We start from the raw sequence: 14,882 nt of genomic DNA on the forward strand, positions 1-14,882 counted from the left end.
TTTCACTTAAAAAGTACTGCCTAAAAAACACATTTTAAATTTTATTTAAATTTATTGCTTACTCACACTACTTTTGTTAGAAACATTAATCACTCCTTCTATTCCAATTATTTTTGAACCAATTATGCCAACTCCTCCTCTGTAAAGTCATGGCCGCTCCAATTTCAAGTGGGCCATCAGGGTTTTCCTTCACATCTGCTATTCTAGAACTCCTCTGCTCTTCTCAAATTTCTGAAATCAGCAAACTGTAGCACTGAAGTGAAATCCAGCCCACTGCCAGCTTTTGTATAGTTCTAATGGAACAGTCTGGAGAAGGCAATGGCAACCCATTCCAGTACTTTTGCCTGGCAAATCCCATGGACAGAGGAGCCTGGTGGGCTGCAGTCCATGGGGTCGCCAAGAGTCGGGCACGACTGAGCGACTTGACTTTCATTTTCACTTTCATGTAAAGGAGAAGGAAATGGCAACCTACTCGTGTTCTTGCCTGGAGAATCCCAGGGACAGAGGAGCCTAGTAGGCTGCCGTCTATGGGGTCGCACAGAGCCAGACACGACTGAAGCGCCTTAGCAGCAATGGAAGAGTCACCTTGTGTTCACAGTCTATGGCTGCTTTCATATTACAGTGGCATGGCCAGTGAGTAAAATATTACTACCTAGTCCTTTAGAAAACCAGTTCGTTGCCTGTGTGCATGCTCAGTCGTGTCTGACTCTGCGACCCCATGGACTGGAGCCCACCAGGCTCCTCTGTCCGTGAAATTCTCCAGGCAAGAATACTGGAGCTGGTCGCCATTTCCGACACCAGGGGATCTTCCCAACCCAGGGATGGAACCCACATCTCCTGCATTGGCAGGCAGATTCTTTACCACTGAGCCACCTGGGAAACCAAGGCTCCTAGGCTTTTTCAATTGCATGCTACTTTCAACTTTTCTTACGCTTGCAAAATTTTCCAATGACCCCCACATACTTTGGGCATTTATAAAGTACACATTCTAAAAACCTTCTGTGTCGGTAATATCAGTCTTCATGACAGTGGTTGCTTTTATGCGTGTGTGCATGCTGCAGTTGCTATTCCTAAATTCCGCAATTTTTTTCTTTGCACTTACCCATTAAGGCCAGGTCTGAATTTGGACAAGAGGTAAGATTAGATACCAGAGGAATTGTTTGGCTCTGATGTTAGACTGGACAGAACTATACCTGAATCCTTTAAAAATGGGAATTAAGGGCAGAGAGAGAAGGGGAAATGAAGTACTCATAACAGGGATGACAAGCTCCTTTGCCACTATCCACTGCAGATGCATGCAAACCTCGGCACAGAATGTAAGAAGGCAGCAATAATGTAAATGTCTCTATTAATGTCTTCTATCTAAAAATAGTGATCAAAGCAAATGCCCGTCTTGACTTCTCTTAGAAAAGAATGAGGTGATAGAATGAGGAAAACACAAATTCAAGTGTTCTAAAGTAAAGCATGAAGGGGGCCAGCTGCTGCAGAATAAGGGAGGTCAAATATAGTTCAAAGTTTACAATATGACCACTTGTCCTATCTTACTGTAGTTGTACAGGTAATATTTAAGTGTTTCAACTCTTTTATTATTTTAAGGATAATTTAGTGTGTGTGTATGTGTGTGTTGAGTATATAGACTTTTCACTGTACATTTCTGTCACTTTGGCCATATATGTGTGTATGTTTGTATGTAAATTTTTTGCCACATTTTGTGGCATATGGGATCCTCGTTTCCTCACCGGGGAGAGAAGCCACGCACCCTGTATTGGAAGGCAGAGTCTTAACCACTGGATAGCTAAGAACTTCTTGGCCATAATTTTTAAGCACTAATTATGTTGCTGTTACCAAGTTGGCCCAGTAATATGCTGTCCGAAAGTTGCTTTTTGACAGCAGCAAATAATTAGTTGAAATTAAAAAGGGGTAGGAGAACCAGGGAAAGGAAATATTTAAGTGCTACATTAAATTACATAATATGAGCATTAAGTCACTCAAGAAAGGTGGTGAAAAGTGAAAGTCGCTCAGTCGTGTCTGACTCTTTGTGACCCCATGGACTGTAGCCCACCAAGCTCTTCTGTCCATGGAATTCTCCAGGCAAGAATACTGGAGTGGGTTGCCATTCCTTTTTCCAGGGGATCTTCCCTACCCAGGCACTGAACCTGGTCTCCTGCATTGAAGGCAGATTCTTTACCATCTGAGCCACTAGGGAAGCAAGTACACACATATGCAATATCCCCAGATCAAGGAACAGGTCTTTAGTAGGTTCCAAAAAAACACTAGCTTCCCTATGCAGAAAAGACAATTACTATGCATAATTCTAAAGGTTACCACATCAAATACATAGCTCTTCTTGTAAAACATCACAATAATCTGAAAAAGAATCATTCATACTTTTCAAATAAACACAAAATAAACCACATAATTCTGAATAAGTAGTAACAACTTTATTTTAACTCAACGTGCTGAAATGCAAAAAATATTTTCAGCAACAAGATACAAAAAGTATGTATCTCATCATTGACATCAGCTGATTAAAAATGAGGCTGAAAAGTTCAATGTGTCTTTATACATTTGAATCTTGAAAATCAATTCCCCCCAGAACTAATTTTTAAATAATTTCAGCAGACTTTTATTTTCAAAAATGGGACTCAAGTTATATTTTCATTCTAAAAAACTGAAGGCAAAAATTAACTGGGTTACAGTATACAATGATAAACTCTAACAACAAAAAAAGATTTAAATATAAGAATTCTTTTTCAAACGTAAAGTACACATACTGCAAACAGAAGACACGGTGTGGTGATTTCATTCTTAGTGAAGAGGAAATCTCGCATGGTAGGCACTCAATATTTGTTCAACTGGACCTAAAATTTACATCATTCCATTTTAATACTTAAACAAAGTAGAGCTCATAATCTGTATAAAAGAGGTTTGCAAAATACTCTTATGTGTGCTGAAAGTGCTGTCTTTATAATCTGAAAACGCTAAAACCCACCCACCCACCTTGTTTTCCAAGAATACACTGAATATTTTCATTCTACCCATCAAAGAGCATGAACATCCAACTCAGAATAATTCATCTCTTCAAGCAGACTTGGCTTTGAGAAAAGCTTGCTGAGTTGGACTTAAACAAAACAACTTGCTGAAGTCCTAGTGTTCTATTTTAGTTAACACTAGGAAGCATACAAAGATTTTGCTTAGATTTTGAATTTATGCACAAAACTTAAATGAGTAAATAAATTAGTTAATTACATGTCTGGCAATTTAAGCTCTAACTTAAATTTAGTTTAAAAATAGAACAATAATGTCCATGACAAATTTTTAAGAGATCTTCATTATATTTTTAAACTCAATTTCAAAACTGATGTCCTAAAAAGGCACTGTTTTCACATTTCATCATGCAGTACATTGGTCACATTTTTGAGAATTATAATTTCCTCAATTGTCCCCCCAAATAAAGCACATTTAAATGGAATACATTTCAACTAACCTAAACTTTCAACATTTAACTGAGTCCTATTTTCAGAAATTCACTTTTGAACATACCACACACAAATCCAAGCAAATATACATATACACACATACACACGCACACACACATGCCTAATGACCACATAATACATGCAAGGATCTCCAATTACTATTTCAAGACAATGACACATGAGTATTCAAGGAGGTAACAATGGCAGGCCATATGTGATGGCACCTTCATATTTGTGCTCCAAATATCGATACATACTAAAATTAAAAAATGAAAAAGGCACAAATATAGTGTTTCTGTATCTCAATCTAAAGAACAGTTCTCCAATGGTTACTTTTATAATATGTAACGTTAAGACCAGTAACTACTTTTCTAAGAAAGAGCTGTTTAGGTGACAAAAGGGAAACAGGAGCAGGCTTTAGTTCAAAAGGCAACACTGCTGTGAACAAAATCTGTGTCTACTGAAAACCATGTGAATAGTTGTTTTTTTTTTTTTAAAGGCTATTAGAACACTCATTTCAGAATACATTAACAGTTTTACATTGCCTCAAGAACCCACAATACCAAAAATATACATAATAAATAAAAAAAATAAATCAACTACCATGTGATTCTGTTAATATAATTGGTAGGCATTAAATTATCTGAAAAGTGGACATTTCTACAAACGTGGATATCCTTACAGCACAGTGTTTGACATTTTTGGTACAAAATGTGTTACCAAACTAAAAAAAAAAATCTTTATAATAAAACCCTTCAGATTTGCAATAAACACAAAAGTAAGGGTAAGCTGAAATGTACATTATAGATGTTACCACTGAAGTCACTATGGTTAGAAATGTAGATTCAAGCAGTGAATTAATTCACAATGCATCTGTGTGCATTTGATATAAATGGATACACCAGTATTTTTTTTTTTTTTAATATGTGACAACAAAATTCTAGGGCCTGAGAGAGGAATTTTTTTCTTCTAAGACCCTGGCAAAATCTCAAATCCTTAAAGTGTGTATGTATGTGTTTTTTTTTTTTTTTTTAAGCTGCACACTGTAAATTTAAAAGGCTCAATCTTATGGTTTAGTTAGGAAGTGAATTTCTGCTCTTTGTAATACTCTTACATAGTTTTCTACTCCCTATAATACTCTTACATAGGACAGAGTCCACTCATATCTAAGAATCCTTCTTCTATCCCAAGGTAGTCTTTCAATATTAAATTTAACTTAATACAACAAAGACTCAAACTACAAAAGAAGAAATGAAGATATCTGAAAATACCATCTTTTCAAACTTCAGTTTGATGTGGATAACAAACGATTATTTGACAGTGTTTGTTCAATGTAAATATGAATCATTCTTGGCATATTAGGATTCAGTAAATACCTAATAGAAAACAAAAATAATATCTATTTTAAAACTTTAGCTTCATTTTTTTTTTTCCTTTTGCCCTAACTTCAAAAACTAAATAAACAAATTATACAAATTTTAATCTGGAGAATAGTTACATAGGTAAATATATAGATATATGCATTCTTTTTTCCAGTGACACACTTTTTCCCCTTGTGGTCAAACACAAATCTTGCCTAAGAAGCATACTACCACTGTTAGAGGAAATCCGATGCAGGGCTTGACACTGATCACTCCTGCTTCGCCATGACAATGCAATAGAACAGACCTCTGCTGTGAACAAACTGAAGATGTGTATGTGTTTAAAGCTAAAATTCATTTATAATAAAGAACTGGCCTGTGAAAAGCAGTTTATAAACAGTTTATCCTGTTCACATTATGCATTATTTCAATTATCATCCACAATGTTGGTACAGTTACTGAGATAGACAGGAGAAACCTAGGGAGGAAAAAAGGTTTCAGAGTGTAGCCTGACATATTCTAAGGGTCCTCTCCTTTGGTCTTCACATAATAACAACAGTTCATTATTTTTAGAAGGAGAGTAGACTGCCTAGGATTCATTTACTGTTCAGGTGCCTTCTCTAAAGTGTGATCAAATAGTAGTAAATTCAATAATGAATGTCTGAAAGTCAAACCAATGTAACTGTAATTGGGAATATCTTTCTTATCTATTATCACAAACATCCCAGTTGCCTCCATCTTTCTTAAAAAATTCTTTCAAAAGTTAAGACAATTAATTATACCACATCAATTCCCTCAAAAGAAAGAAAAAAAAGTACCATTTAGCATATAAAAGTTACACATTAAAAGTGCATATATATCTTCTTAATTGGCCCAGTCATTAAATTTACATTTGGTCATCCTTACTTTTAACATATAGAATTCTTCATGTAAATGTAGGTCACTATAAATTAAAAAAAAATTAATTCAGCACTAAACATGCTTTCTTCTTATTGAAATCTTAACTTCAATCAGTTCTCAATCATTGTAAACTTGGATAAATTCACAAAGAAACACAAGTAAAGGTTTGTTATGCTTCTCTTAGTTTGCTGGACAATTAACATACAAACATAACAAATTTCACTAAAAATTTGGGCCAATTCATTGCATATTTGCCCCCTGAAAAGAAAAATAAATTAGAACTGAAGCAGTGTATTGCCATAACTTACCTTGAAGGTAAGCAGGTTCTCCTGTATTTATAGAACGTAGACTACAAACATTACCAGTCATCTCCAACACAAGTGCTTTTTTAAAGGAAAACCTAGTTTTAAATTTTTAGTACAGGACAAACCCTACAAAATTCATCTGCCTTTCTCAAACTAATGGAAGATCTTTTTGAAACTTAATATCTTCAGTTATCAATATTACTGCATTATGGAGCTAGTGCAATCCTGCATAGCCTTGGTCACAATGACAAGGCACAATAAAAAAATTAAAGTATTATATGAACAAGAGAAGTCACTGAAGATAATTTAAGGCCTTGAAGTGAATTAGAGTATAATCAGTCTAATTTAAAGCTGAAGAATAAACCATAAATTATCCACCTGAAATGCAAGCAATATGCTTTTTCAGCTTCTGTTCTGTGGACAAGACAACAGAAACAACTCTTGCTTATGGTTTGTGTATTAGAATCCTTCTGGACCTGGAGGAGTAAAAGTCAATTCCATTTTTCTACAGTTCATGGAAGGTTTCAAGACTGTTTTAGCCGTTTTCGTGGAATACCAAACTGTGGACACTGTGCAGATGCTAGTGCTCGGAAGGCTTCTGCTACCAAATGTGGGTGAGAATGAATCATGGACTTCCACCCGGATGTTTCCATTATGTCCGCTGCTTGGCTGAAAAATAAAAGTAAGAGATGTTTACTAAGGAGTACTTTTCAAAATGCATTGTTACACTATCTTTTTTTTTTTTTTTAATTTACAGATTTCAAAATTCTGTCTCCCTATGTATCCACACCACTTGAATTCATTAAAATATCATCTTTACCTTATTGGTATTTTCTGTTGTAACTGAAACTGTTCAATTTTTCTGCAAATTCTACTCTCCTGAAGTGTATGACACTTGTCTGCAGAGCTCTACTCCCACTGTTACCATTTCTACATTCACTCTTTCAAGAGCTCCTTTCTCTGGCTCTTACACACAGGTTTTCTCTAGAGTTCCAAGTTTTGCCCTCTACTCTTCTTTAGTATTCATTGTTCATCTTATCTCAGCCACTTTCACAATTTTAACTATCATACTCAACAATGATAAACAGTGATTTACTAAGTCCTAGGCCTCCCACAAGGTCTGTCCCCAACCACCTCTTTTCTTTACTTGGACGTGCCTTGAAAGCCGTAAATTTCAGAATGAGGATAAGAACTCAACACATCTCTCTTGAGCCCCAAATTCTTCCTCTCTCATTTCCAATAAGCTAATGCTTCCACCATCACCCAGTGATTCAAGTCAGAAACCTGGGAGTCACCCTAGATGCCATCCTTTCCAATCAACCATTAAAGCCCTATTTGAATTCCCAAAGGTATCCTGAATCCCTAGTTAAGGTCCACAACATCTCATGCTTGAATTATTATCAGAGTCTCCTAATTTGTCTTCTACTCTCCTATCATGCTCTTCTCAAACCAGCTTCCATGCTACCTCAGTAATAAACATCTTAAAAAGGTCTTCTTCTGTTGTTCTCCAATGCCAGTACACAGGTTCTTTAGAAAGAGAAATCAGAAACAAAGTTTCCCAGTTTTCCCCCTAGCTTTCTACCTCCCATTCCATGCTTTGGCACTGTGTAAAATATTAATAATAATAACAACAACAACAGCAATACTGAACTGTTTATTGTTAAAGGATGTACAATATGCTCTGAGTTAACACTGTTACTCAAGCAACAAATCTAGTTATCCTTGCTTGTCTCCTGTCTTCTCTCCTTTGTACCTACCTACCATCCAAATAATACCCAAATATTACAGACTGTCCATTCAAAATATTATATCCTTTTATTTCTTTCTAGCCCCACTATCACTAATCAAGTCAAATTTTTACCTTCATCTCTTGCCTGAACTACCTTCCATACCTTTCTAACTGGCCTACCTATACATAACCATGCTCCTTAATTACCACCAGCACCTCAACCTCCCCACGCTCAAGCATGTGGAGAGACTGCTAAAACAAACACCCGATCACATTCTACTCTAGGTTAAACTCTTTTACTGTATGACCATCTTCTTTGAATAATGTCTAAAAGCCCTAATGTTATTTAGATGGCCTTCCATGATCTGATCTTTGACTTTTTTCCCCAGCTTCTAATACTCCTCATCCCCATACTCGTCTTTCTTATCTTCAAACCGTTGCACGCCTGTATCTTTTTTTTTTTTTTTTTTTTTCCTGGGACATACCTTTCCCCCTCTTCCCTCTTCTTCACCGAAGTAACTTCTACTAATACTTCAGGTCTTTATACAACAATTCTTCAAAAGGACTTTCTCTGACACTTAGGTCAGGTCCTTTTGCTATGTGCTCAGATGGGTATGCTCTGCCTTACCTATTATTACACTTTATTTCAACTACTTTGTTTAGTTCCTATATATCTCCTGCTAAACCATAAACTCCAGGAAGGCATGAAAAACAGATGCTGTGTTCATAAATATCTGTCAAATGAATGATCTACTATTGCTTCATGCATCTATACTTAGATTCAAGCGATGCTTTCTGTCTGCAATGCCTCTTATTTCCTCCTCAGTTCTGCTTATTTCTATTCAGATTTTAAGACAAAGCTCAGTCATCTTTACATCTAAACCTCCAGCCTTAGTTGTGTCCTGAACATACCCTTCTTTATGACATTACTTACCATATTATAATGAAATATGCATGGATGTGTTTCTATTATTAGATAAACTTCTTAAGAACAAGGATTTTTCCTCTTACTTGTTTCTATATGCAGCACCTTAGCATAGTGCTTGACACAAAACTGATGCTAGGCATTTAGTTTAGTTTGCTGAACTAAATAAACATTAGCTAATAACAATTAAAAAATTTGCCTGACATCAAATTACCAGTGTACTTTCACGTTTATAATTTCAACTCGCTGTTTAGAATCACACAGATTGTTAATATGCCTGAGGTTTTCATTGATTTAATTCAACAAGTCTCTATTGATGGTCTCTATGTACACCATAGTTTCTACATGGGATACAAAATAAGCTTATATTTTTTGACATTGTAAAATAGTTTAACAGACTAAAATCAGAGATTGAATGTGGCAAAGTATGAAGCATCACAAAATTATCATTTGATTTTTTTCTAGGAACACATACCATGATAATATATTATTTATCACACACTGACCAATATATAGGCTAGCTAGTAAAAGTATTCACTCATTTTTACCTTCAGAAACAGAATTCACGAACTATTAAGAATTCAGTTAACCAACTTCAAATCTATCAAAACAGATGAAAGCAAGGGAACTGTAAGTCACTCATTTTCTTGTCTTTGACACAATCTTTTTTAAATTTCTTACATCAATTTTTGATAATTTCCAAGAACAGAGTTGAATGGTACATAGGTAAAAACTAATCAAAAGCAGATGCAAATTCTTCAACCTACTGACTCTCCTTTTGATTCTGAGTAACTGCAAAGAGTAAAAAAAGTCACTCGAAAAATGAGTGAAGAAGAGGGAAAAAAAACGAATAATAAATTCTCATGGTTATGTCATTCTGAAGATTCAGGCTTAGAAAGATGTCACGACTACCCTGCTCCTTACGAGTTTTACCAGAGGAAAGATCAAATTGCTACCATTTATGGAAGGCTAGGTAATTAACCTAATGCAGATGTGATGCAAGGTACCTGGCTGCCCTAAGAAGCAGTGGCATTCAAATGTCAAGACTTTCCAGGTAAACCTGGAGGGTACATTTCCTCATAGGATAAAATAAATATTTCCCACATTTTTAGAAATGCTTTCTGAAGGGGCAGGCACAGGGTCTCTAGTAGTCACTGAAATACCTGGACTCAGCCACATGCTAATGTGAACATATATGCTTAAGAAAAGACAGTGTCCATCCCAGTTCACATTATAAGCTGATCTACAAGGGAGCATAGCCTCAAGAATCCACTACATGGTTAAATTATTATTTTTTTAAACTGGCAGTTTGCTTCATGTCATTAATATCTGGATTCATACTTATTGTAGATGAACAAAAGGCTATGCAACAAACACTTAATTTCATGTATGCAGATCAACTTTAAGTCAGAAACTGATGTCATCTTACTTGCTGTTCCAGTTTTTCCCATCTTTACACCCAAGCTGTCGAAGTACACTGCACCTGCATTGAAGATTTAAACACACTTAAGAAAAAGTCAGGTGAAAAACTGTTGAAGGTGTCATGTCCACTGAAATACAAGCACAGCTTACCTATTAATAAAGTCTATGGCTTGTGCTTTCAATTGTTCTGCACTGTGCAAATCTGCAAGGACAAGGGTATCAGCAACATTTTCTACTGAGAGGTTACTACACAAAGCTTCTTCACACATGACCTTCAGCCGTTCCAGTGCATACTATCCAGAAAGGAAAACACAAAATAAAACATTTATTCAAACTACCAAGTTCTAAATACATGATATTTATAACTTAGAAAATGAAGTTAAAGCACATTACACATCGAACTGAGGGTACTTTAAAAGTCTTTATTTTAAATATAAAGAAAGTATGAGTTACTGCATTCAAGATAAAGACTAATTTTTCTTAAGAAATTTCTATCTTAAGAAAATTTCTATCTAAGTTCAAGATAGAGGATGAACTGTCAACCCACTCCAATATTCTTGACCGGAGAATCCCGTGGACAGAGCAGCCTGGAGGGCTGAAGTCCAAAGGGATAGACTGAGTGACTGAGCATACGCAAGATATAGTGTATTTTTAAAACAGAGTTTCTTTAAAATCCTCTTAGTACTCAAAAAACAAACAAACAAAAATACCTTTATTGCTTAATACTCTTAATGAGTATATTTCTCTTTTCTAATATTTTAAACACCAATCAGGACACAGCATATTGTCACTACTTAATCCTGAAGAAAAATGATAAAGCTTAATACTCATAACCATAACTTGTATTTGACATACACGTGAAGAGAACATACTTGGCAGCTTTATTGAGGTATAACTGGCATACAATAAAATGCACATATTTGAAGTTTATACAGCCACATAACCATCATTAAATCAAGAGTGAACATAGTCATTATCCCCCAAATTTCCTTCTACCTCTTTGTAATCCTTTCTTACCCCACCCCAGGCAAGACCTCTGATATGTTTTCTACTGCTAGAATTCACATTTTCTGAAGTCTTCTATAAAAGAAATCATACAATTTGCACTTGTGTTTATCTGGCTTCCAGCAATTATAATTATTTTAAGATTCATGCATGCTGTTGTCTGTGTATCAATAGTTCTATGCGTTTTACTGCTCAGTGGTATCCCATTGATCTGTTGATGAACATTTGGGTGTTTCCAGTTTTTAGCCGTTACAAATAAAGCTGCTACAAACATTCATATGTCATTTAACAGGCATATGCTGTCTTCTCCCTTGAGTATAAACCTATAAATAAATGCACTGGATAATATGGTTAAGTGTAAAACTTTAAAAAAATTGTCAAACGGTCTTTCAAAGTGGTTGTATCATTTTACACTCTCATAAGCAGTATATGAGAGTCCACATCCTTGACCATACTTGGTATGCTTTTAATAATTTTAGCTGTTAAAACAATCATAGATGTATCTCATGGTGGTTTTAACTTATACTACACTAATGAGGTTGAGCATCTTTTGAAATACTGAATGGACATTATTTTAAGAAGTGTCTATTCAAATATTTTTATTTTTAGAAATAACTTTGTTTACTTATAATTGTTTTGAGAGTTCTTTATGTAGTCTGAATATGAAAGACCTTTATCATATATATTCTGGATAAAAGTTGTTCATCAGTTATGCTTTGCAAATATGTTCTTCCAGTCTGTAGCTAGTCTTTTTATTCACCTGTGTCTTCTGAAGAAGTTTTAAATTTCATTGAAGCCCAATTTATCATTTTTCCTTTTATATATTTTTGGTGTCATAGCCAAGAAGTCTTTGCCTAATGTAAGACTATAAAGACATTCTCCTGTATTTTCTTTTAGAAGTTTAAGATTTTTTTAGGTTTATAATCTATTCTGTGTTACTTTTTGTATATGATGTGAAGTATACATACAGAATTCGGTTTTTTCAAGAGTTCAACCACAGTTCATCTTTTTGGGTACAGACTACCAATTCCTACAGCACCATGTACTGAAAAGACTATTGTTTCTCCAATCAACTATCCTTGCACTTTCATCAAAAATCATATAGTCATACATGTGACAGTCTATTTCTGTACTGTCTATTCTGTTTCAATGAGTTATCTATCTTGTCACCAATACAACAGTGTCTTAAATACTAAAGCTTTATTAGTTCTCCATTTTATTAATAATGTTTTTCAAAGTTATCTGATTATTCTAGGTCCCTGCACTTGCATATAAAATTTTAAAACAGCTTGTCAATTTGTACCCCTCATCCCTGCAAAGGCAGGTTAGGATTTTGATACTGACTTGCTGCTTCTCCTAATCAAAAGAGAAGTGCATTGTCCGTTAACAAGACTTTCTCTCCATTTACTGAAGTGTACCTGAATTTCTATTATCAGTATATTATAATATTCAGCATACAGGTCTTGAACATCTTTTGTCAGACTCATGTCTATGTGTTTTGTATTTTTCATTCCATTATAATGGCATTTATACATTTAAATTCTGAGACAGTTACCGATTTGAATAAGCTATAAGAAATAAGAAAGCTATAAGCTATAAGAAATAAGATTCCATATACACTTGTCCCAGTTTCTCCCTATGGTAACATTTTTCAAAATGAGTATAATTATCACTATAAATACATATTCATGCGTACACATACAGACATATACATGGACAGAAGCAGCATGGATATTAGTACTTTTGGAGAAAGCTCCCAGTGGGCTTTAGCGTTTTCAGGATTGAGAACTACTGACTTTGAAATCTCCCGCCACTTTTACACTGTTTCCCTATCTTCAAGAATTTAGCACTGTGAAAGAACATTACAAAATAAGACTTTTTTTTCTCTATATCCTTGTATTAAAAAATAAATCTATGAATACAGGATTAAATTAGGAAAATACAAAATATTTTCTTCCTTTTTTATAGATGAACGTCATGCAATGTATCTTAAGACTATCTCAAAATTGCAATAAATTATATGCACTATTGCGTGTGTTCTCATAAAACAGAGTAAAGATACACTCAAAACTACTGAGTCTGAAGTTAACATTCCATTTGTTCCATATACTCTAAATCAGCTCAAGATATTTTTATGTCTTACTGATTTAAAATTTTTTCATTTCCGTATTATCCCACTGTGTTATTTCATAATACTCTCAAGAGGCATCCTCAAATAGTATAAATTAATTCAATACTTCAAGTTATTGAGGGTTCTCATTTGATGGTAGCTTTCTAGATATGTCAAGCTTGAGGACATTTTTCAGCTCTTTAAGACCTAATTACTTACTTTGTCTGCAGCTGCCAACAAGTTGTCAGCCATTTTGTCAAGGTTTGGCGCTTTCCCTGTGTAAATGAATCTCATCATTTCTTTAAAAACCTCAGGGTCTACATCATTTATTTCCACTCGATTCTGGTATTGAAAACACAAAAAATGTTGTATTTCAAAAAAGCACATAGATTATGAACCAGAGCAAAACTGACAATAGTTTAAAAGCCCAAATCTGCACTTAAGCAATGTACAACTCAAATATTCATTAAAGTATATTTTAAAAGTTAAGAAGGCAGGTTTAAGAAGAAGTATACCAAGTCCAGCACTACCATGTAGAAATAGAAACCCCAGTTTCTCAGTTAAAAACTCAAATACAAATAAAAACAAATCTGTAAGGTCAAACTAAATATATCTTTATTCAGTTTCTGACCTCTATCTTAGAGGAAGATGGCTATTAACTTTTTTTGTTCCTCTAGTTCTTTAGGGAGGAGAAAGCTGAGCCACGTAAATAAACTTAGGAAGGAGTTGCCCAGTTGGAGCAATAAGGCTCACATGTAATACAACCAGCAAAAATCAATCTCCGGTCTTTAGTCTGATTATATTTCAAAATGGCAGATAAAAGAGAAATATCTGGGAAAACCAAATGGGTAGTATTACAGTTCAAGGAGACTAATAATAACATAATTTATATCCTTTATTAAATATAATACACTTATTACAGTGGTAAAAAGAACGTAGGAATTGTTTCTGTTCTAGAAAACAAATTCCAAAATCAACTCAGAAGTCTGGAAATAAGGAATATACACTTTAACTGGAGAACTCTCAAATAGGTATGGATCAGAACAGTCCTTTCAGATAGCTATCCTTTTTTAATAACAACTATTCACTTATTTTGCTATTGTGACACGCCACAATAGCAAAAGCTGTTATTTGGAATGTTAGCCCACATTAAGCTAAATCTATTTTTCTACTATAGAACCCATTTCACCCCATCCTCTTATTTCTTTCTAAAATCCTAACAATAAGAACATGTACTGTTACTTGTAAAATATACATTCCAAAATTCTACATGTATATAAATTAGATGTGAGCCCTTTAAACAAGGTTTACCTTTTTACTTTCTTCCATTTCATGTTCAAACATGGCATTAAAAACTGGGGATCGAGCTGCAACAAGATTAAGCATCATTATTTAATGCAAAAATTTATGAAAGAAATGTAATATATTACTCAAAAGTAGAAAGTACCTGCAAGAACAGATTTATGAGCTTTAAATTCTTGTCCTCTCACAAAAAAACTGCAATCTGTAAATCTTGTGTTTTCCCAGAGATTACCTAAATCTTCTGCTAGTCGGCATTCAGGTACCTTTAACATATTTGTATTAGTATGTCCTGATATATTTACTGAATCTTGGACCACACTCACCTAATAAAAAAAAGAACAGCA

At 34.6% G+C, this 14,882-nt stretch overlaps 1 protein-coding gene across 10 annotated transcripts in view; it reads right to left on the bottom strand.

The window, feature by feature from the left end:
* Positions 1-2,419: 2,419 nt before the first annotated feature.
* SPOPL (speckle type BTB/POZ protein like) overlaps positions 2,420-14,882 on the bottom strand; it is a 58,191-nt gene continuing 45,728 nt past the window's right edge. For 6 of the 10 annotated variants that reach the window (XM_055572696.1, XM_055572693.1, XM_055572691.1 and 3 more), the window contains 6 exons: positions 14,684-14,861; positions 14,548-14,603; positions 13,456-13,578; positions 10,272-10,414; positions 10,129-10,182; positions 2,420-6,714 (listed from right to left, as the gene is read on the bottom strand). In XM_055572696.1, coding sequence (XP_055428671.1) covers positions 6,570-6,714; positions 10,129-10,182; positions 10,272-10,414; positions 13,456-13,578; positions 14,548-14,603; positions 14,684-14,861 — 699 coding nt within the window. In that variant the 3' untranslated portion in view covers positions 2,420-6,569. Of the gene's footprint in view, positions 6,715-9,247; positions 9,301-10,128; positions 10,183-10,271; positions 10,415-13,455; positions 13,579-14,547; positions 14,604-14,683; positions 14,862-14,882 lie in introns of all 10 variants that reach the window. The other 4 variants (XM_055572697.1, XR_008711977.1, XM_055572692.1 and 1 more) reach the window with 4 other exon arrangements.

Source organism: Bubalus kerabau, chromosome 3, assembly GCF_029407905.1.
Source record: "Bubalus kerabau isolate K-KA32 ecotype Philippines breed swamp buffalo chromosome 3, PCC_UOA_SB_1v2, whole genome shotgun sequence".
NCBI lineage: Eukaryota > Metazoa > Chordata > Mammalia > Artiodactyla > Bovidae > Bubalus > Bubalus kerabau.